The 21195-nt window shown below is 46.6% G+C and overlaps 1 protein-coding gene across 10 annotated transcripts in view; it reads right to left on the reverse strand.

The window, feature by feature from the left end:
* The window catches only part of CTPS2 (CTP synthase 2), a 196245-nt gene that overhangs the window by 85064 nt on the left and 89986 nt on the right, over positions 1–21195 (reverse strand). For all 10 annotated transcript variants that reach the window (XR_519479.4, XR_519480.4, XM_070067268.1 and 7 more), the window contains exons 5-9: positions 13335–13451; positions 13107–13190; positions 12167–12247; positions 7047–7198; positions 3113–3245 (exon numbers count right to left, since the gene is read on the reverse strand). Coding sequence is in view for 8 of the 10 variants with exons in the window: in XM_070067268.1 (XP_069923369.1) it covers positions 3113–3245; positions 7047–7198; positions 12167–12247; positions 13107–13190; positions 13335–13451 (567 nt within the window). In the remaining 2 variants the exon portion in view is untranslated. The remainder of the gene's footprint in view (positions 1–3112; positions 3246–7046; positions 7199–12166; positions 12248–13106; positions 13191–13334; positions 13452–21195) is intronic.

Consider the following 21195-nt stretch of genomic DNA (forward strand, 5'->3'; position numbering starts at 1 on the left):
CTCAAGTGGTTGGGTCCCTGCCACGCACACGGGAGATGCAGATTAATTTCTAGGCTTCGGGCTTCAGTCTAGTCCACCTCTAGCTGCTGTTGTGGGCATTTGGGGAATGCACCCAGCGGATGGTAGAGCTTTCTGTGTGTGCGGCGCAGTGGGGGAGGGGGAAAGGAGGAAGTGATGTATGTATGTTTTTCAAATAAAATAAATAAATAAAACTGTTAAAGAAACTAAATCTTCCATAAATGGTTGACTGGATAAAGAAACTATGGTATATATACACTATGGAGTACTACTCAGCTGTAAAAAAAAAAAAATCCTGTCTTGCAACTAGATGGACATAACTGGAAACCATTATACTTAGTGAAATAGGACAGTTCCAAAGACAGACATCATGTTTTTCCTGATCCAAGGTAACCAATAGAGTAACTGAAATGTAAAGTATTGCAGTGAAATGGACATTTTGAGATTGGATGATTGTTTACAGCCCTTGTGTCTCCCATTGAGGAGCAGTGCGGGTTTGGTTTTTTTTTTTTTTTCTTCATAATATTTGTTGAACTCTTTTACTTAGTGTATGGTTAACTATATGATCATTAAATAAATTGAAAATAGATCTTCGTAAAAATTAAGAGTAGGAATGTGAGGGAGGAGCAGGAAGGGTTGCAGTGTGGGTGGGAAGAAGGGGAGGGTAAGTATTTCTATGTTCCTAAATGTGCATATATGAAATACATGAAACTTGTACAACTTAAGTAAAATTTAAAAAGAAAACTGGAAAGCCAACAAAAAAGAAGCTAAAATTTGGGGGCAGCATTGTGGCGTAGCAGGTAAAGCTGCCGTCTGTCATGCCAGCATTTCATATAGGCATGTTCCGGATGTTCCACGCTGGATCCAGCTCCCTGCTCATGACCTCAGTGCTTGGGCCCCTGTCACCCACGTGGAAGACCCGTATGAATCTCCTGGCTCTTGGCTTCAGCCTGGTGCGGCTCTGGTCGTTGCAGCCACTTGGGGAGTGACCCAGTGGATGGAAGATCTCTATTTCTGTCTCTCTCTGTAACTCTACCTTTCAAATTAATAAATAAATCTTTTAAAACAAGAAAAGGATGAGGCTGAGATTTCACGACACAGAGTTTACATTTGAAACCACTTGGAATAGACTGCACATCCTCCTGTATTTTTTATTGTTTCTGAGATGCGGAGAGACAGAGAGCGTGCCCATCCACTGATTCACTCCCCAAATGTCCACAACAGCTGGAGCCGGGCTGGGACTGAAGCTGAGTGCTGGAAACTCAATCCAGGTCTCCCACATGGGTGGCAGGAACCCAATTACTTAAGCCATGAAGGTCTGAATTGACAGGAAGCTGGAGTCAAAAGATGGAACTGGGAATGGAAGTCAGGCACACCAGTGTGGGACATGGGTGTCTTAGCCGGCATCTTAACTACTGAGGTGAATACCTGCTCCCTTCTGAACACTTTAAAATCATCTCTAGATGACTTACAATACTTAATCCAACGTAAGTGCTATGTAAATAGTGCCTACACCGTATTGCTTAGGAAATAAAGACAAGAAAAAAATTGCAATCAGTTGAAACCTCAGATGTAGAACCCATGAATACAAAAGGCCAGCTGTTCAGCATTTTAAAAACCTGGATTCTGGCCGGTGCCGCGGCTCACTAGGCTAATCCTCCACCTAGCAGCGCCGGCACACCGGGTTCTAGTCCCGGTCGGGGTGCCGGATTCTTTCCCGGTTGCCCCTCTTCCAGGCCAGCTCTCTGCTGTGGCCAGGGAGTGCAGTGGAGGATGGCCCAAGTGCTTGGGTCCTGCACCCCATGGGAGACCAGGAGAAGTACCTGGCTCCTGCCATCGGATCAGCGCGGTGCGCCGGCCGCAGCGCGCCAGCCGTGGCAGCCATTGGAGGGTGAACCAACGGCAAAAGGAAGATCTTTCTCTTTGTCTCTCTCTCTCACTATCCACTCTGCCTGTCAAAAACAAAACAAAACAAAACAAAAAACCCTGGATTCTGGGGTGGGTGTATGGCACATCGGCTATGCCATCACTTGGGACTCCTGTATTCCACATCAGAGTGCTGGGTTTGAGGCTCAGCTCTGCTTCTGATTCCAGCTTCCTGCTAATGTGCACCCGGGGAAGCCACAGGTTATGCTTCAAGCATTTGGGTCCCTGCTGCCCACATCGGATTGAGTTCTTGGCCCCCGGCTTCAGCCTGGCCCAGTCTCAGCAATTGCAGGTATTTGGGGAGCAAACCAGCAGATGAGATCTCTCTCTCTCTCTTTCTCTCCCTGCATGTGTGTGCGTTTCTTTCAAATACAGAAATAAAATTATTTCTAGAAATAAAAATCTGGATTCTATCTTAATGCTAAAGAGAAAACTGTTCTATTATTTTGTTAGGCAAATACTATGCACTTAAATGAGCATGAAGCACAGTATAAATTACCCAGATACACAAAACCTAATTTCAGAAATGTGCTTTAAATCTGAGTGCCACAAAGGTTAACATAGAAGTCCTGACTGCTGTCCTTGGCAAGGTCTGCTTACAAGATTGGCCCCTGGCTGACATTTGGAAACTTGAATTTCAAAAAGTTCCCTACCATTCCAAGAACTGAGCAGAGGGGCTCACTGTGCCTAAAGTGTCTGTGCAAGCCAACATGATCTGTGCTTGAGCACCACTTTCCTTCTGGAAGTTTGGGATTTTGGTGCATGCTATGGCTAGGATACTCACGTGACCAGTCCAGGTCAAATCCCTGGGTGCTGAGTCTCCAGAGAGCATCCGTGGCAGGCAGCTCTTTACGTATATTACCAATACTCCTCGCCAAAGGGATGATGCTGAACCCAGGGGACTTTGCTAGGGGGCTACTCTTGGAAGCACACAGGTTTCCCCAGACTTCATCCCAGGCAACTTTTCCCTTTCCTAATTTAGCTTTGTAATCTCTGGCTAGAATAAACCTTAGCCATAAGTGTGACTATCTGCTGAGCCCCGCGGGTCTTCCTAATGCATCAGCACTCCTGGGGGTGGTCTCAGACACCCTCAGCACAACGTGCCTCTTTGGCACGTGAGCCATTCGAGCGAATGACTACATTACCCAGCAGAGCACCTGGGACTCACCATCAGATTCAGCTTGTGGTTGATGGCCAAGGCTGAATGCTCCAGGGCTTTGAACACAGAGGCATAGCAGTCCCTGAGCTTAGTGTATTTGCCAACCAGAGCTATGGAGCACGTTTTCTGTAACTGTTCATATCTTGGAAAGAAGACAAGGTCAAAGGTTATCCTCCTATGCAAGGAACAGACTGTCACCAATAGCCATGGCAGCACCCATACCATTGCTCCTAGTCTTACTCTTTTAAAATCTTTCAAAACAGACAACCCACCCACTTGATGTACTTGATGCAAATTCTGCCTTCCCTCCACAAAGAACAGAATCTGCTCACCAAACAGACTTCAAAATCATAAGAAATCCCAACGTTGGCTTACATAAACAAGTACAAATATAAATGAGTATATCAGAGAAAATTGAAAGTATTAAAAATTTAAAACTTAAAAAGCTACCCCCATCTCACAAACATGAACTGCTTATAAATTAGTTTATAAGGTGACATTGTATAAGAAAATGCATTCTGCTTGTCAACAGGAAGCATTCCAATATTAACTTCATAAGGTGACATTGTATAAAAAAATGCATTCAAAGTGTCTACATTTAAAATTGTTACACTCCCAGCTGGCCCACAAAAGTCTGGTTATTCACCACATGCCTGAAGAATGGTGCAGAGAACTGTTTAAAATATTACAAGCCATTTAGATCATTTTTATGAGAAAATTCCATTCTACAGAAGACACTCAATCACATTTCACCATTAAAGACACAGTCTTTAGTGTTGCTTTTGTCAGGAAATCTGTTCAAGGAACGTGAAAAATATCTGGTCTGGTATTAAGCATGCAGAAATGTCATCTTGCACAGAAGATGTTTTAGGGTTTGAAGCTAGCTCTTCCCCTAACACCTTAGAACAAAAGCTACTGCCATGAGGCGTATCCGCCTTTCATCTCAGCATCATCAAAGGGTGCAAGGGAAACATGACTGCCACCAAGCTGGCTGGAGAATGCACAAGAAGCTAAGTCAAAAGTGACAGGAAAGGTGGCTTTCTGGGAAGCGGGCTAAAGCACCTGAGATGCTGCTCTGGAGGCTGGGCAGCTGTCTGTGCCTCCTACCACCTCTCCATAGAGGGCACAGGTAAGAGAGAGCAAGCGGAAGCAAGTGGAACATGAGACAACGGGAGCTGCAGGTGCTTCCCGGCCTCACGTGCGACCCATCGGTCCTGGCCCTCACAGCTGCCTTTGAGCACAGCAGGTGCTGCAACAAAGCCTCACCAATTTCTCCCTTCTCCTCAGACAGCAGAGAGGTCAGCCCTGCCCCTAGAAGGGAGCAGCGCTGGAGTCAGCAGGGGCTCTCCTGTGGCTCGTGCATGTCTGGGCTTCGGGGGCAGGAAGTCTCGCTTAAGGGCAGCTGGAGCAGGTGAGTCTCCAGGTCACACCTAGTCTGGAGGCGGTGCTGTGCAGGAAGGTTCCCTGGGCTCACCCCGCCTGCCGTCTCCATCTGCACTTCCCAGAGAAGCTGAGCAGCACCTTCATGCCCTCCACCTGGTCATCGCCCACCCCTGGGGTGTGCAAGGCCAGGCCTCTCACACCACTGTGATCCGCTACAGGAGGTGGAGGTAGAGTCTGTTCTGCAGCCCCACCCAGCACAGGCAGGTCCCAAGGCGGGGCTCGGGTGTCCCACTGTGGCCTTAGATCCTCTCCCACCCCCGGCCTCTGAGCAGCTCTAGGTCTCCATGATCGAGGCTGCTCCTGTGGCCTCTGTTTGCCTCCCTGTTTCTCTCTGGAGATGTGCTGAGGGGACAGCTGCTCAAGACAAGACACTGCATCTCACCATGACCAGTGAAGCAAGCATGCTGCACAGACACCAGTGCACCTCTCCTTTGTCTGAAGACTGCAGTGAGTTGAATAGTGCCCCCCTCCAAAAAAAAATATTCCCCAGAAGCTGTGAAAGTGACCTTGTTTGGAAAAAGTGTTTGCTGATACAATTAATTTAGGGATCTCCACATGGAGTCATCCTGGATTAGGACAGGCTCTAAATCCAACAGCATCCTTATAAAATAGAAGGGTTAGAAACACAAGGGAGCAGGTGAAGATGGAGTGATTCGGCCACAAGCCAAGGACAGCTGACAGTCACGAGAAGCCACAGGGATGGATTGTCCTTCAGAGCTTCCAGAAGGAACAAACCCTGCTGACACCTTGACTTTGGACTTCCGACCTCCAGGACTGTGAGAGAATAAATTTGTCTTGTTTTAAGCCACCCAGTTTGTGGCAATGTGTTATGGCAGCCACAGGAAATAATACAAAAATGAAACATCTGGTTGGAAACATACAGACGCCTAGAGGATGCTACAGTTTGGGTGTGGTTTACCCCAAAGGTTCATGTGCTAAAAACTTGGGACCCAGTATGGCAGTATTGAGGTGATGGGACCTGGGACCTTGAAGAAGAGGACCTGCTGAAAGGTATTGAGGTCATGGGGGCTGGACCCTCCTGAGTGGATTAATAGACTGAGTTCCCAGGAGAAGGGGCCACTGTAAACAAGCAAGCCCAGCCCCCTCTTGCTCCTTTGTTCATACACGTGCCATGCCACCTTTGCACACAGTGGTTTCCTTTCCATACAGCGGTTTCCTTTCCATGCCACCTCCAGGATGTGACACAGCCAGGGGCCACTGCCAGAACGCTGGCACCATGCTGTCTGGACCCTCAGGCCACTAGAATAACCTCTTTATAAAGGACCCAGCCTCAGGGATTTTTCTATAGCAACACCAAATGGATTTAAGCATAATTTAGCACTATTTTCAAGGAAAAGGGTTAAAATATTAAAACTTCTAGTGCTTAAAGAGCATCAGCCCCGAACTAGTGAGAAAATCCCTACAAAATGACTGATTCCTCCGGCACACCAGAGGGCGGGGCTTAATTGTACTGTCACTCACGAGAGCACAGGAGCTGCCCTTTATGCCTGATCCCATTCGCCCCAGAAAGTCAAAGCGAAAAGGCACGAGATTGTCAGTCGGGTTAGTCATCTACCAATGGAAGGGATTCCGTCAAATCATTTGAATGACTGTTATCAACATCAACAGCCAATCCCTAGTGCCCAACTCCACATGAAGGCTTTATGTATTTTGTGCCCTAATTACCACAAGGTGGGTCCTGGTATCCCCCATGATATCAAGATGGGAGAGTAAGTCCAGTGAGGTGAAGCAATCCGCGCAGACTCATGTGGCTTTAAGAGAGACAGTCTGAATCCAGAACTCGTAGCCGCGGGCGGCATTGCTGGTATAGTGGTGAGCACAGCTGCCGGTCAGAACCTACATCGCTATCTGCTGCACCCACTGCCCGTGCCCTGAGCCGTACAAGCGGCAGCCTATGAGCTTGTGGAGTCGAGCCCCAGCTGTACTTAGTAAAGAACACAGGGGACAGGGATTCGATTTCCACACAACTTCAAGTTAGACAAACTGCTTAAACCAATACGGTTAGCTCAGGGCTAAAAGCTACCAGCAGTTTTCATCATGATACTGAACAGTTAACAAGGACAGGAAGGAACGACAGCACAGCTGACACTTCCCATTCAAAAGGATGTTCTTTAGGAAATTTAGCCGAATGTCAAAAGCAAACATGATAAAGCAAACACTTGCAACATTTAAAACTGCTGAAAACACCCAGAAACTAAGAAATTAATCAAATCTTTCCAAATTTTAAAAAGTTTCTTCCAGAACTCAAACAACTTCAATTTCCCTTGGTTTAAGTATAGTAAAATCAAAGACTTCCAACATCTTTTAAAAATGCAGCAAAACTCCATAACAATGCGATGTGGCTTTAGCTAAAAGACCAAAACATGTACATACAGAATGCCCAGTGTGACATCCTTACTCATTGAAATAGGTCTTAGCTTAGTCCCACACCCAAGCCCAAGAAGTAGGAAAGATTACATCAGTAATTCCTGGCATGTACCTGTCAGCCATATTTCTCCATTTGAAAAGCAGATGACTTGCAGAATCTCCAATGGGCAGGTTCAATCTCTCTTTAAAATATTTGACAATGCCTTGTCCCTCCAGAAGCACAGGCACTCGGTATGTAGAAGAAACATCATGGATGCAGATGACCTGATCAGTGATGACAGAACACCCCACTTATATGGGTCAATTCAAATATTACTCACCAATGAAAGAAATCTCAAAAGACAGTGGCAGTTTATACTAGTTCAAGAAAACCAGTGAAACCCAGTAACCCCAACAAAAATCAGAATTAAAATCTGGTTAAGTACGGAACTCTCTTAATTCATTCTTCTGCTGCTGGAGCCATGGATGTGGTGGTATCATAAAAAATATATACAATCACCCCTTGGTCCTCATGGGGGATTGGGTTCCAGGACCCACTTCAATGTCCTCTACCCATGGATACCAAAATCTGAAGATGCTCAAGTCCCTTATACAAAACGGCACAGTATTTGCATCTAAGTTAGGCACATCCTCCTGTATAATTTTTAAATCATACCTAACACAATATAAATGCCATGTAAATAGATGTTCCACTATATTGTTTGGGGGATAATGACAATGAAAAAATCTGAACAGGTTCTGTATGGATGCAAATTTTAAAAATCTGTTCAAGCCATGGTTGGTGGAATCTACAGATGCTGAACCTGCAGATGCAAAGGGCCAACTGTATAACTGGTCTTGTCCCTAGTTCCTGGCACAGAGCTTCAAAAACCCTTAAAATTTCCAGAGGGATAAAAGTCTCCTTGTATGCAAATACAGCAAGCCCAAGTGGTCTGCAGATAGTTTCATAATGGAGCTGCTCAGTAGAAAAACCAACCAAGAGACTGGAACTTTCAGCCAACAGATCTGACCTTTGGGAAGGGAATGGGGGCTGGAGTTGAGTTCAAACATATGGCCAATGATTCAATCAATTGTGCCTACATAAGATTCCAATAAAAACACTGGAGACTGAGGCCAGCGTTGTGGCACAGCAGGTTAAGCCTCTGCACACGACACTGCAAGAAGCCCAGCTGCTCCACTTCCAGCCCAGCTCCCTGCTCATGCGCCTGAGAAAGCAGCAGCAGATGGTCCAAATCCTTGGGCCCCTGCACCCACATGGGAGGCCTGGAGGAAGCCCCTGGCACCTGGCTTCTGCCTGGCACAGCCCTGGCTGTTGCGGCCATCTGGGAAGTGAACCAGGGGATGGAAGATCGAGCTCTCCTCTCTGTAATTCTGCCTTTCAAGTAAATTTTAAAAAATCTAAAAAAACAAATGCTGGAGACTGAGACTCAGAGGTGCTTGCTGGTGAATATACTGAGATTCCAGGCTGGTGGGGAACCCTGATTTAGCAAGGACAAGAGCTCCTGGGCTCGGGACCTTTCTAGATCTTCTCCTTGTGTCTCTTCATGTGGCTCTTCACTTCAACCCGTTTATGGTGCTTTACTGAGTTTTGAATTATCGAACCTAAGGGGATATGGGAAATTAGTAGTCAGTTGGCAGAAGCATTGGTGGTCTGAGAGTACTGGAGACTATGGTGGGGTGTAAAGCAGGGGGCTCTCTTGTAAGGGACTGAACCTTTGAGTATGTGGAGTTTGATGTTCTCTAGGGGTAGCTAGTGTCAGAATTGATGCGTGGGATTCCCAGCTGGTGTCAGAAAATTGGTGTTGATACATAGGTGCTTTTTATAAATATGTGTGTGTGTATATATATATATTCATCTACTTGAAAGGCAGAGCAAGAGAGAGAGAGAGAGAATGTTCTAGCAGCTGCTTCGCTGCTTCACTCTAAATGCCTGTAAAAGCCAGAATTGATACAGAGCAAACTTAGAAGCCTAGAACTCCATGCAGGTCTCCGACATGGGTGGCAAAGGCCCATGCACTTGAGCTATCATCCACTACTTCCCAGGATGTGTTAGCAGCAAGCTGGATTGAAAGTAGAGTAGCTGGGACTTGAACCTGCCACTGTGATATGAGATGCAGTTGAGAACCAGGCAGTGGATTAAGCTGCTGCCCCACAATGGCTGCCTGCATGGATGCTTTACATCTCAATATCCCAGACACATGGCCCAGTGCACCAAATCCTAAGTCTGAGTTCAAGCAGTAGCAATGGATACATACACCATGTCTTCTAAGTATGTTCCTTCATTTGTTTGCTGCTGCTACTACTACAGTCATTTTTGTCTGTGGCCTTGTTCCCTGATCCCTTCATAGGGGTAAATTTACAAGCACAGGTTGAGCACAGTAAAATTAATTACACCCATTAGAGGAGATGAGCGCCTTCAAATACCAGGTGTTGCACGGCTGGGTTGTTTTTCACTCTCTCTCTAATGGGCTTTCAATACCCTCCCAAGTATATCCAAGGGGCTGCTTGGAGGCATTTAAGGATCTGCCACATCCTCAATGAATGCCAAGAAATGTCCTGCCAACTCTATGTCCAGCCTTCCCAAGCCCGTGGCCAGAGAATCGAGGGTTCTCAAGTTGTTTCAGCATCAGCAGCGTGATCCTCGGACTGCCGTGCCTCACTGTGCACTCCCCAGTGACACATCACTAAGACAGGGCTCCATCCGGATTACTAGCTAAGGCTCAATCTCAGAACCACTCAACTCCTGCAAGTGGAAGTCATGCAGTGGGGAGTCATTTGTTCATTTATCCTCCAGGCCAGAGAGAGGTTTTCCTTTTTTTTTTAAATATCTTGATAATGGACCCAGAGAGATGCCTGTGACCCTTTTCATCTCCTTCTCAGTGATCCACAAGAGAAGAGCTTCAAATGCAAGTTCACTAGGACTTATGAATATCATAGAACTAAGAAGTGGGAGAGTTAATGCACATCAAAAAAATGATGTTATGAAAAATGACTAATGAACTACCCCAAGGACTGATGGGAATGTACATTCTTCAGAATCCATAGTCATATAGACTATAGGTTCTGTGTGGTATAAACTTGGGGCAACAGCTTCGGTTCTCAGAGTTCGCAGCACTCCAACTCAAAAATCTTTGTCCTCCTATATCAGAAACTGAGTTAATTTGCTTAATTAACAAAGTTTGGGGCCAGTGTAGTGGCGTAGTGGGTTAAGCTGCGGCCTGCAATGCCAGCATCACATATAAACGCCGGCTTGAGTCCCAGCTGCTCCACTTCTGATCCAGCTCCCTGTTAAAGCGCCTGAGAAAAGCAGCAGACAATGGCCCCAAGTGCTTGAGACCCAGATGAAGCTCCTGGCTTTGGCCTGACCTGAACCAACCTGCTCTGACCCAGCCCTAGCTGTTGTAGCCATCTGGACAGTGAACCAGTAGATAGAAGATTTCTCTCTGTCTCTCCTCCTCCTCCTCCTTCTATCTCTCTCTCTAACTCTGCCTTTCAAATAAATAAGTAAATTTTTTAAGAACTAAACAAACTTCTATTCACCAATAGAAAGACTACACATTTTTATAAAACCAAAATGGCATGACAACACACAAATACAGGAAAATCCTTCAATCCACTGTCACATTTCTCAAAGTAGTTCAGACTTAGCACTGACTGAAGGGCAGGCATGGGGCAGGGGTTTCTGTATCAGCCTCCTGAGCCACAGAAATCCCAGAGAGCCATGAGCCACCGTGAAGGAACGCAAGGTACCCTTTTCCTGAGTGCTACTCAAATCACTCGTAAATGACAGCCAACCCCAATTCCTTGTGCCCAGCCTTACTGGGAACAAGGGAGAGAGAAGGCAAAAGGAAAGCAAAGCTAACTAACTGAATACCCAGGCGGAGGTCCTGCATACCAGGGGACCTGAGCCCAAATCCCAGTAACGTTTCTGTAACAATGAATTGCTTCCTGAGGCCAGGGAAGCACTCAGAAGATAGTGCAGGGGCAGGCCTTTGGTGCAATGGTGAGCATGGCACTGGGGACACTGGCATCCCATATCCAGATGTGTGCATTTGAGTCTTGGCTCTGCTTCCAATTCCAGCTTGCTGCTAATGTGCACCCTGGGAGGCAGCAGATGATGGCTTAAGTGCTTGAGTTCCTGGCCAGCCCTGGCTGTTGCAGTCATTGGGAGGATTAACTGAACCATGCAAAAACTGTGTGTGCGTGTGTGTGTGTCTGCCTTTCAATGAAAATAGATGCTTTTTAAATTTTTTTTAAAAGAAAAGATAGTGGAAATGTCAATGTACCCATATGGCTTGAGTAAGTTTAGCTATAACAGGTACACAAGAAATGAATGAAAGCAATAGAAAATCCTGTATAAAGAGAAGATAGTCTTTAAAAAAAAAAAAGGTGAGGGATGGCAACATTGTGGCACAGCAGATTAAGCTGCAGCCTACAATGCCAGCATGCCATATGCATATCAGTTGGAGACCTGGCTGCTCCACTTCTGATCCAGCTCACTGTTAATGTGCCTGGGAAAGCAGCAGACGATGATCCAAGTGCTTGGGTCCCTGCCACCCATGTGGGAGACCCAGATGGAATTCCAGACTCCTGACTTCAGCCTGGCCCAGTTCCAGCCATTGTAGCCATTTGGGGAGTGAACCAGCAGATGGAAGATTTGTGTCTCTCTGCCTCTCTCTGTAATTCTGCCTTTCAAATAAATAAACAATGTTAAAGAGAGACAGACAGTAAGGTGGCTTCATGTGGTTTTCTCTCTAGTAATCTGACTATGAGTTAAAAAGCCTACTCTGGCGTTATGCATATAAGGGAAGGAGTAACCATGCAAAGAAACCAGCATCCTATCTAAAGAACCCAGAGTCTCGGGGCCAGCACTGTGGCGCAGCGAGTAAAGCCTCCGCCTGTGGCACCAGCATCCCATATGGGCGTCAGTTCGTATCCCGCCTGCTCCCCTTCCCATCCAGCTCTCTGCTATGGCCTGGGGAAGCAGTAGAAGATGGCCCAAGTCCTTGGGCCCCTGCACCCATGTGGGAGACCCAGAAGAAGCTCCTGGCTCCTGGGTTCAGATCAGCACAGCTCCGGCCGTTGCGGCCATCTGGGGAGTGAACCAGCAGATGGAAGACCTCTCTCTCTCTCTGCCTCTCCTTCTCTGTGTATGTGTAACTGTGACTTTCAAGTAAAATAAATAAATCTTAAAAAAAAAAAAAAACAAATCTCCTAAAGAGCAGCACCAACCTGTTCGGGCTTCACGTGACAAAACATAGAAATCTTCTCCTTTACTGGCATCTCAATGGGTGTTGAACTTCGGCAGACGATCTGTCAAAGCCAGTTTTGCACAGGTCAGCAAGCAGGCACCAGGCTGTTCAAGTGGCCATTTGTTTTCAGGAAGACGCTATATTCATTTCTTTTTACTAAGAGAATCTTGTCCAAGTACGTGCTTGTCCACTCTGGGCATTCTGCTGGACTCTCAGAAACTGGGCTGAGCAACTATAATCAAACTCAACGCAAATGTACCAGTAAGAACTCAAAATATCAAGATGTCTCTGGTGCAGAGGCAAGCTCACAAGTGTCACTCCGTTGAACACAAGAAAAGAGCTAGCATAGGGGTTGCCAAATAGTTCTCTACAAGGCCACGTGGGAAACGGTTCAGGTTTACGAGGCATGCAGTCACTGCCCAGATACTCAACAGTGCCACTGCAGTGCGAAAGCAGCTATAGACAAATAGGTGTGACTGTGTGCCAATAAAATTTTATTTCCAAAAACAGGCAGCTGACCCCTGGTCTAGCAATTGGCAATAAGTGGATAACATGCTACAAGGCATCTAACTGTGTAGATTAAAAAGAGAGCAGTGACAGCCCACCCTAGCAGGATCACAGGAAAATCCCAAGGCTCCATGTTCACTCTAAAGAATCCAGAACCACATAAATGACAGGACCTCGCACTTGCCCAGCTGTCAACGTGGCCAATCCAGTGAGAGCCTGGGGAGGAACAGATGGCCAATTTATGCACCAGTTGGGATAAAGATAAGCCTTTCCTGGCTCCCAAACACAAAAGGCTCATTGTCATAGGAACCATTTAAGAGCCACAAAGGATTCAAACAATGTTACGGACCAACACGGGAAGTTTCTCCTCCTAGAGACCTCAGGGGTGAACTTGCCCACTGAGTTCAACTCACCAGATCCGGAGACAGGCCTAACCCCCTCAGTGCGCGGACACTGTTTTGGGTGGGTTTGGTTTTTTGTTCTCCAGTAGCACTGGGCTAAAAAGAAAAGGGTCTCTTTCAGTACAGCCAGCTCTTCTGGATAACCGTGCACCCCACCCCCCAGTTTCAAATGGGGACACGCAGAATATCACAGGCAAACAGAACAAAGTTGCCATCCACATACTTATCTGGAAAGCCCACCTGAGGGACAAGGCTAACATGGATATTACAGAAATTCTCTCTTTTTGCTTTAAACTGGAACTGTCTGAATGCTTCCACAAATGGCATTCCTTCAATGTCTCCAATGGTACCTCCCAGCTATGAATGGAAAACAAAAAAGACACAAGTGACCGAACAGCTTCCGTGGTAAACAAACTAACAGAAAAATTCTTAATGAATCAACAATAGGAACTAAAGACTGATGCTTGCACAGGAAGAGAAGTATACTCAAAATCACTGAATTACACACTGGAAATTGGTCAAATTTATAATCTATAAATTAAACTTCGATGAAACTGTTAAAAATGAAAAAATATATTATACATTTAAGAGGATGATGAGGTAAAGAAAAGAGACAATGGTGACTAGAAAGTGAAATAAGGGAGGGGGCGGGCTGGTGCCATGGCATAGCAGGTAAAGCCGCCACCTGCAGTGCCGGCATCCCATATGGGCACCGCTTCAAGTCCTGGCTGCTCCACTTCCAATCCAGCTCTCTGCTATGGCCTGGGAAAGCAGTGGAAGATGGCCCAAGTCCTTGGGACCATGCACCCGCCTGGGAGACCCGGAAGGAGCTCCTGGCTTTGGATTGGCTCAGATTCGGCCATTCAACTGTCTAGAGAGTGAACAGCGGATGGAAGACCTCTCTCTCTCTCTCTCTCTCTCTGTCTCTCTGTCTCTCTGCCTCTACCTCTCTGTAACTCTGCCTTTCAAGTAAATAAAGTAGAAATGTGTTTTAAAATAAAAGAAAATAATAAGTAGTGCTGGGAAAACTGGATTTAAAAAAAGAAGAAAGAGGGGGCAGGGTTTGGCATGGCAGTTAAGACAACCCTTAGGATGCCCACATCCCATGTTGAGTGCCTGGCTTCAGCTCCCAGCTCTGACTCGATTCCAGCTTCCTGCTAATGCAGACCCAGGGAGACAGAGGTGATGGCTCAAGCAGTTGGGTTCCTGCCACCCATGTGGGAGAAGCAAACTGGGCTCCTGGCCCCTGACTTTGGTCCCAGCCTAGCCCCAGCTGTTGCAGGCATTTAGGGGAGTGAATCAGCTAATGGGAGCAAGATAAGCTAGTTTCAACCAGTGGTCCCAGTAGGAAGCTGAAACTTAAATTCAGTGACAATGTGAAAAAGGTGAAATCCATCTTGTTCTGCCTGCATTGAAATAGTGAGTATTCTCTCATTCTCATTTTCTCTGCTCTCATACACACACACACACACACACACACACACTTGTATGTATTTGATCAGTCTCCTTGCAATATTGGTATTACTAGAACTAAATCACCATTATTAAAACATGCTGGCTTTCTGAGACAAATAGTATCAAAAGCCCCATGAATATTCCTGACTGTGTAATCCTTCAATAAATGTCAACTTAACTTACAATGTGCTTCCGATGAAGTTACTTAAGTGTCTTACTTCAGGAAAAAATTAGCTTAACCCATTCATCCTCACCATATTTAAATACTTAAAGACTATGACTTGAGTTTTTGAAATTGATTCTCTAGCACTTGAGCTCAACATTCTAAGTGAGGTGCTGGGAAGAACTGAAGACAGTATGCGCCTAAGTAGTTCCAAACTCAACAAGGAAAACAATAAAACAGAGCTCAAGAACAATCTAATCAGGAGTAAGCTTTGAGGGGCTAGTGTTGTGCAGCAGGTTAAACTGCCGCCTGCAATGTCGGCATCCCACTTGGGCATTGGTTTAAGTCCCAGCTGCTCCAATTCCAATCCAGCTCCCTGCTGATGGCCTGCGAAAGCAGTGGAAGACGGCCCAAGTGCCTGGGCCCCAGCCGTGTGGGAGACCCAGAAGAAGCTCCTGGCTCCCGGCTTCAGCCTGGCCCAGCCCTGGCCGTTGCAGCCATCTGGGGAATAAATCAGCGATGGAAGAGCTCTCTCTTGCTCGCTCTCTGTCGCTCCCTCTCTTTCTGTAACTCTGACTTTGAAAATAAATAAATCTTTTAACAAAAAAAGAGTAAAACTTGAGCATGGAGTAGAAGAGCTGCATATTGAGGAGGAAAGGCTCAGTTCCAGGTCTGCGGCTGAGCAGACCGCACGTGATTATTCCTTGTAAAGGGTCAGCGTCAATTCAAAGAATGGATGCTAGACTGACATGTAACGATAAATGCATTTTCTGGGGTTTCTTTTGAGGCAAACTGCCTTCTGACAAACACTCACACAGGCGGCCTGTCACTGTCCCCCAGCCCAGTAGAGCCCAGAGACTGCCTTCGGTAGGAGCTAAGAGAGAAGCCAACGGTCACCTAGGCCCACTCTAGTCAGCATCCCAGGATGCGTGGAACACAATGCACACATTGCCCGGGGCATTCCCCAGGGCCTCAGGCTCATCTCACTGGACAGTGGGCCACACAGCACTGCCCTAGGTGCTGGCGCCTGTCCCCCCTCCCCTGGCGCACAGAGGAGCCCGCCTGGCCTCCAGCCGGAAGCTAGTTTCTAGTTTCAGCTGCCCAGGGAGCTGGGGTGCCCAACGTCTACTCCTAACCCTGCCCTTTCTTCCCAGTGCTCCTGGATGGCTCAATAACTGTGCAGTCTTCAAGTGTCCCACACTGCACTGAGGTCCCCACCCCCAGGGCCTGGTTCTCTCAGTGCTTCCTCGTGTCAGCGTATCATCTCTCCCCACCACTGGTTCCAGGTCGGAGGCCACCTAAAACACCCTCTCCTCCTCACGCAGCCCATGCCCAGAGCCCTACCTCCCAAGCTCTTGCAAATCTCTCTGCTATTGTCTCATTCCAGGACTACTGCTCTCTATCCACAGACAACCCCAGCTTCTGCAGGCACCATTGCATTATCTCAACCAAGAGCCTTGCGTGAGTCCCTAATCTCAGCTGCGCCCTGCTCTGTGCTTCAGCCCCACGGGGCTTTCAGGCCCTCTGATGCACCACACTCTCCCTTCCTGCCTTCCCTCCTGCTTCATCTACATCTGTCTCTCCTTGTCCTCCGGAGCGGGTGGGTCCTCTCCACAAAGACTGCCCCCCACCCCTCCCCTACGGCAGCCTGCATCCCTTCATCACAGCACCTGTCTGTGCCCTTGCTAGCAATCCAGCACAAGCGGTCACTATCTCATCTGTGCCCATCTCCTGTCTCTCTGCGCCACTCGCCCATAAGACCCACAAGGCCACAAGCCCTACACACAGCATTTGGGGTTTAAGTTAGTGATCAAGAAAGGCCAGAAAGGTCCGGAAATTCAATATAAGCCCTAGGTGACAGTGTACTAAGTCTCAGGATCACCTTGCTCTGCATAAAATTATTCTTCACACTCACTTTAATTCAGCTAGCAAAACATTAAAGTTCAAGGTTCCTGGGCATGGAATAAGTAGAAATAAGTGATTTTTCTGTAAGACAGACAAAAACTGAAACTATAAGAAGCAAAAACGTGGGGCCACTGCAGTGGCACGGTAGGTTAAGTTTCCACCTGCGGCACCAGCATCCCATATGGGTGCCAGTTCAAGACCTGGCTGCTCCACTTCCATCCAGCTCTCTGCTATGGCCTGGGAAAGCAGTAGAAGATGGCCCAGGTCCTATGTGGGAGACCTGGAAGAAGCTCCTACATCCTGGCTTCGCATCGGCCCAGCTCTGGCCATTATGGCCATTTGAGGAGTGAACCAGCAGATGGAAGTCCTTTCTCTCTCTCACCCTCTCTTTAACTCTGCCTCTCAAATAAATCTTAAGTCTTTAAAAGAAAAAAAAAAAAAAAAGCAAAAACGTATCACATGCAGTGGGGAATTTGGAGAGGGTGGGGGTAAATGCTCTCAGTAACTACAATGCGCCAGAATCTAATGGGAAAAAAATCTTTTTTTAAGGGAGAAAACAAGCTGCATTTAAACTAAGCGAGTGGGAGTCAATGGCGAATTCAGAAAGGAGGCCAACTTTAAACATTGTCCGCTTCTGCCCTCACATGGCAAAAAGTGGTACTGCAGTCTCTCGGTCCACTTAAATCCTTTCCCATACCTCTGGGTCACCATTACCATTGTGTTCACAAACTTTGAGTTGCCCACCTTCCCATTTCCAGCATTGTCAATGGTTTTGCTTTCCATGGCTTCAGTTATCCATGGTCAATCACAGTCCAAAATTATGAAATGAAAAATTCCATAAATAATTCATAAGTTTTCAATAACTTTTATTATGCTATATTATACTTATTCCATTTTTTGTTAATCTTTTTAATTTTTTAAAGATCTTATTTGTTTACTTGAAAGTATGCAGGGCTCAGTACTACCACAGTTTTCAGACCTCCTGGAATTCTTTGAAAACATCACCCTCTCTCACCTCAGATATGGAGGGACATTCAATTAAAAGTTGAAGCAGCAGCAAACCTATGAGACATGAAAAGTTGGCTTTTGGGGCCAGCACCATAGAATAGCAGGCTAAGCTGCCACCTGTGACTCCAGCATCCCCTATGAGCACCGGTTCGTGTCCCAGCTGCTCCACTTGTGATCCAGCTCCCTGCTAATGCACCTAGGAAACCAGCCGCAGCAGACCTGCTGCAGCCTGGCCCAGCACAGGCTGTTTGCAGCCATCTGGGGAATGAACCAGTGATGGAAGGTCTCCCCCACTCACTTTCTCTGCCTTTCAAATAAATAAATCTTTTTTTAAAAAGTTGGTTTTGCCATTAATGAAGACTCTTCTTTCTTAGGAAAAAAAATTTTAAGCCAGGTATAAATTATTTCAAGTCTGCTTAAATGACCTGTACTAAAATGAATAATGCCTGTGAGCGCCACAGGGGACATGTCCACAGCTCCTACATGCTTAAACCTACAAATCTGATTTGGCAGTCCTGCTAAAGCTTAAAGGATGCACAGACACAACTGCTGAAGCCAACTTCCGGAGAGCCTGAGAGGACGACCGACCTAGCATCCAACAAGCCAACGGAACACCCCTCCCCACACCCCGAACAGCTGTCATCAGGGCGAGCACACAGCACGCTCACTAGTGGTAGTTTAGCCAAACAAGTCAATTCAAGAGCACAATAATTAACAAATAAGAAGACAGGAAGAGGGAACCCAAAGGCCCATGTACTAAAGGCGTGGTTCCCCAAGTCTTCCGTCAATGGCTAACGGATTGACGTCAACAGTCAATGGATTAGCGCTGGAATAGTACTCCAATTCTGGTGTCTGAAGGTGGGGAAGTGGAAGTGAGTACAGTGAGGTAGGTGACTGGGTGGCACCATGGCGGCTTCCTAAGGCGAGACCACAGGGTCGCAGTGGTGCTGCTCCCTGTCCCTCTGCTTCCCACCCCCATCCCGCCATCCACCTCGCTCATCAGATGGCCAGGCCAGATGGAAGCAAGCCTCCTTCCTTCCTAAGAGCCCGTGCTAGGTATTACGTTCTAGTAACGAAAAGCAGACTAACACCGACAGTCAGCTGCACTGGCACCAGAATGAAGCCTGCAACTTCTGTTCAAAACAGTAGCTAGAAAAGCTGGGAACATAAAAAAGTGCTAAGAAATCTCATCTCAAGCTCAAATTGGGCTTATATTTAATTTTAATGAAGTCAAAGGGCAGCCCTAGTACATTCAAAAATATATTTCCTCCTTTTTGTGGTTATTAAAAATGTAAATTTTTTCAGACAGTAGAATCAGAGAATAAAAGGCAAAAACATTCATATACATGACCATTTGGAACTTTCCCTGTGATTAAGCTTAATATTTTTACCAAGAGGCTATTTTTTTACCTTCAACAACTAAAAGAAAGGGGGAGGCCGGCGCCACGGCTCACTAGGCTAATCCTCCGCCTTGCGGCGCCGGCACACCGGGTTCTAGTCCCGGTCGGGGCGCCGGATTCTGTTCCGGTTGCCCCTCTTCCAGGCCAGCTCTCTGCTGTGGCCAGGGAGTGCAGTGGAGGATGGCCCAAGTACTTGGGCCCTGCACCCCATGGGAGACCAGGAAAAGCACCTGGCTCCTGGCTCCTGCCATCGGATCAGCGCGGTGCGCCGGCCGCAGCGCGCAGGCCGCGGCGGCCATTGGAGGGTGAACCAACGGCAAAGGAAGACCTTTCTCTCTCTCTCTCTCTCTCACTGTCCACTCTGCCTGTCAAAAAATAAATAAATAAATAAATAAATAAATAAATAAAACATACCATTCTACATTTAAAAAAATTTTTTTAAAAAAGTCTTCTCAAAATGTTAGAAACATTTTGAGGTTTAGAAAATGAGTCATTACTTTTGGGCCAGAAACCAATTCCTCTTCCAGGAAAATGGACATATTTTGGAAGCCTTAACTTCTGTTGCTCAAACGGAAAGGACTGAGTGAGAAAAACAGTCAAAGTACTAGACCAGCACAAACCAGTAAAAATATAACGTGAGGGGCCGGTGCCGTTGTGTAGGTTAATCCTCTGCCTGCAGCGCCAAAATCCCACAGGGCGCCGGTTCTAGTCCCGGCTGCTCCACTTCCAATCCAGCTCTCTGCTATGGACTGGGAAAACAGAAGATGGCCCAAGTGCTTGGGCCCCTGCACCTGAGTGGGAGACCGGGAGGAAGCTACTGGCTCCTGGCATCAGATCAGCACAGCTCCAGCCATTGTGGCTATTAGGGGAGTGAACCAATGGAAGGAAGACCTTGCTCTCTGTCTCTTCCTTTCACTGTCTGTAACTCTACCTCTCAAATAAATAAAATCTTTTTTTTAAAAAAAGAGATTACCTGGAAAAAAAAATAATAATCCATTCCCCCACTTCAATGGGGCCAGCGGCTACTATACTGGACAAGACAGCACCAAACAACAAAAAACCAGATAAACCAAAGGGAAGATAGCTGGTCCTACCCTCAGCAGAGTTTGAAATAAGCCACTCTTGAGCTGAACTTTAAGACACTGAAACTGCTAAATGGTATCTTCAAGTTGGCGTTAACAATATTTTTAAAAATCAAATCAAGATAATGGGGGGGGGGGTGGATGTTTAGTCTAGTGGTTAAAACGTCTTTTCCTTGCATCAGAGTATCTGGATTCAGTACCTGGTTTCAACTCCTCTGGTTCCAGTTTCTCGCTAATGCAATGTCTGGGAGGCAGCAGTGATGGCTCAAGTAATTGGGTTTCTGCCACTCACCTGGTCCCTGGCTTTAACCTAAGCTCAGCCCTGGCTGTTATAGGCACTTAGGGAGTAAACCCAGTGGTTATGAGTATGTGCTCTCCGCCTCGCTAACAATTTTTTTCAAAGATATGTTTATTTGAAAAGCAGAATTACAGAGACTGGGAGAGGTCTTCTGTCCACTGGTTCATTCTCCAAAAATGGCCTTAACAGCCAGTGCTGGGCCGGGACAGGCCAAAGCCAGGAGAGAAGAACTCCATCCAGGTCTCCTATGTGGGTGGCAGGGGCCCAAGCTTGAGCCATCTTCCCCTGCATTCCCAAGTGCATTAGCAGGGAGCTGGATTGGAAGTAGAGCAGCCATGACTTGAACCGGCAGCTATATGGGATACCAGCATCACAGGCAGGAGCTTAACCCATTGCACCGCAACATCAGCCCCAAAACAAACAATTTTTTTGGTAAATTTTAAATCAAAAGTAATGTACACTCTTTTTGTTAAAAGTCAAATTGTACAGAAAGGTTAAATTTTGCAATAAGAAAGCAAGAGCCCTTGCCTCGTCTTCCCTCTTCCATATGCCAAGTCCCCAGACACCCACTTGGCATTCTGTCTGCCATTTCTTTTGGTAGTTATATTTCTGAGTACCATCCAACTCTGTGTCCTCTTGACTTCATCATTTTAGACACCCTGTCAAGAATACAAGTTGGTTTCCCACTGTGCCAGATGAAGATACAGCTGTCTATGCCCCATCCCCAAGCCCCAACTGTAATCACGAGTTCTGCTATAGGTTACTTTCCTAACCTTGAGATGCTTTTGAT

This window comes from Oryctolagus cuniculus, chromosome X (genome assembly GCF_964237555.1).
Source record: "Oryctolagus cuniculus chromosome X, mOryCun1.1, whole genome shotgun sequence".
Lineage (NCBI taxonomy): Eukaryota > Metazoa > Chordata > Mammalia > Lagomorpha > Leporidae > Oryctolagus > Oryctolagus cuniculus.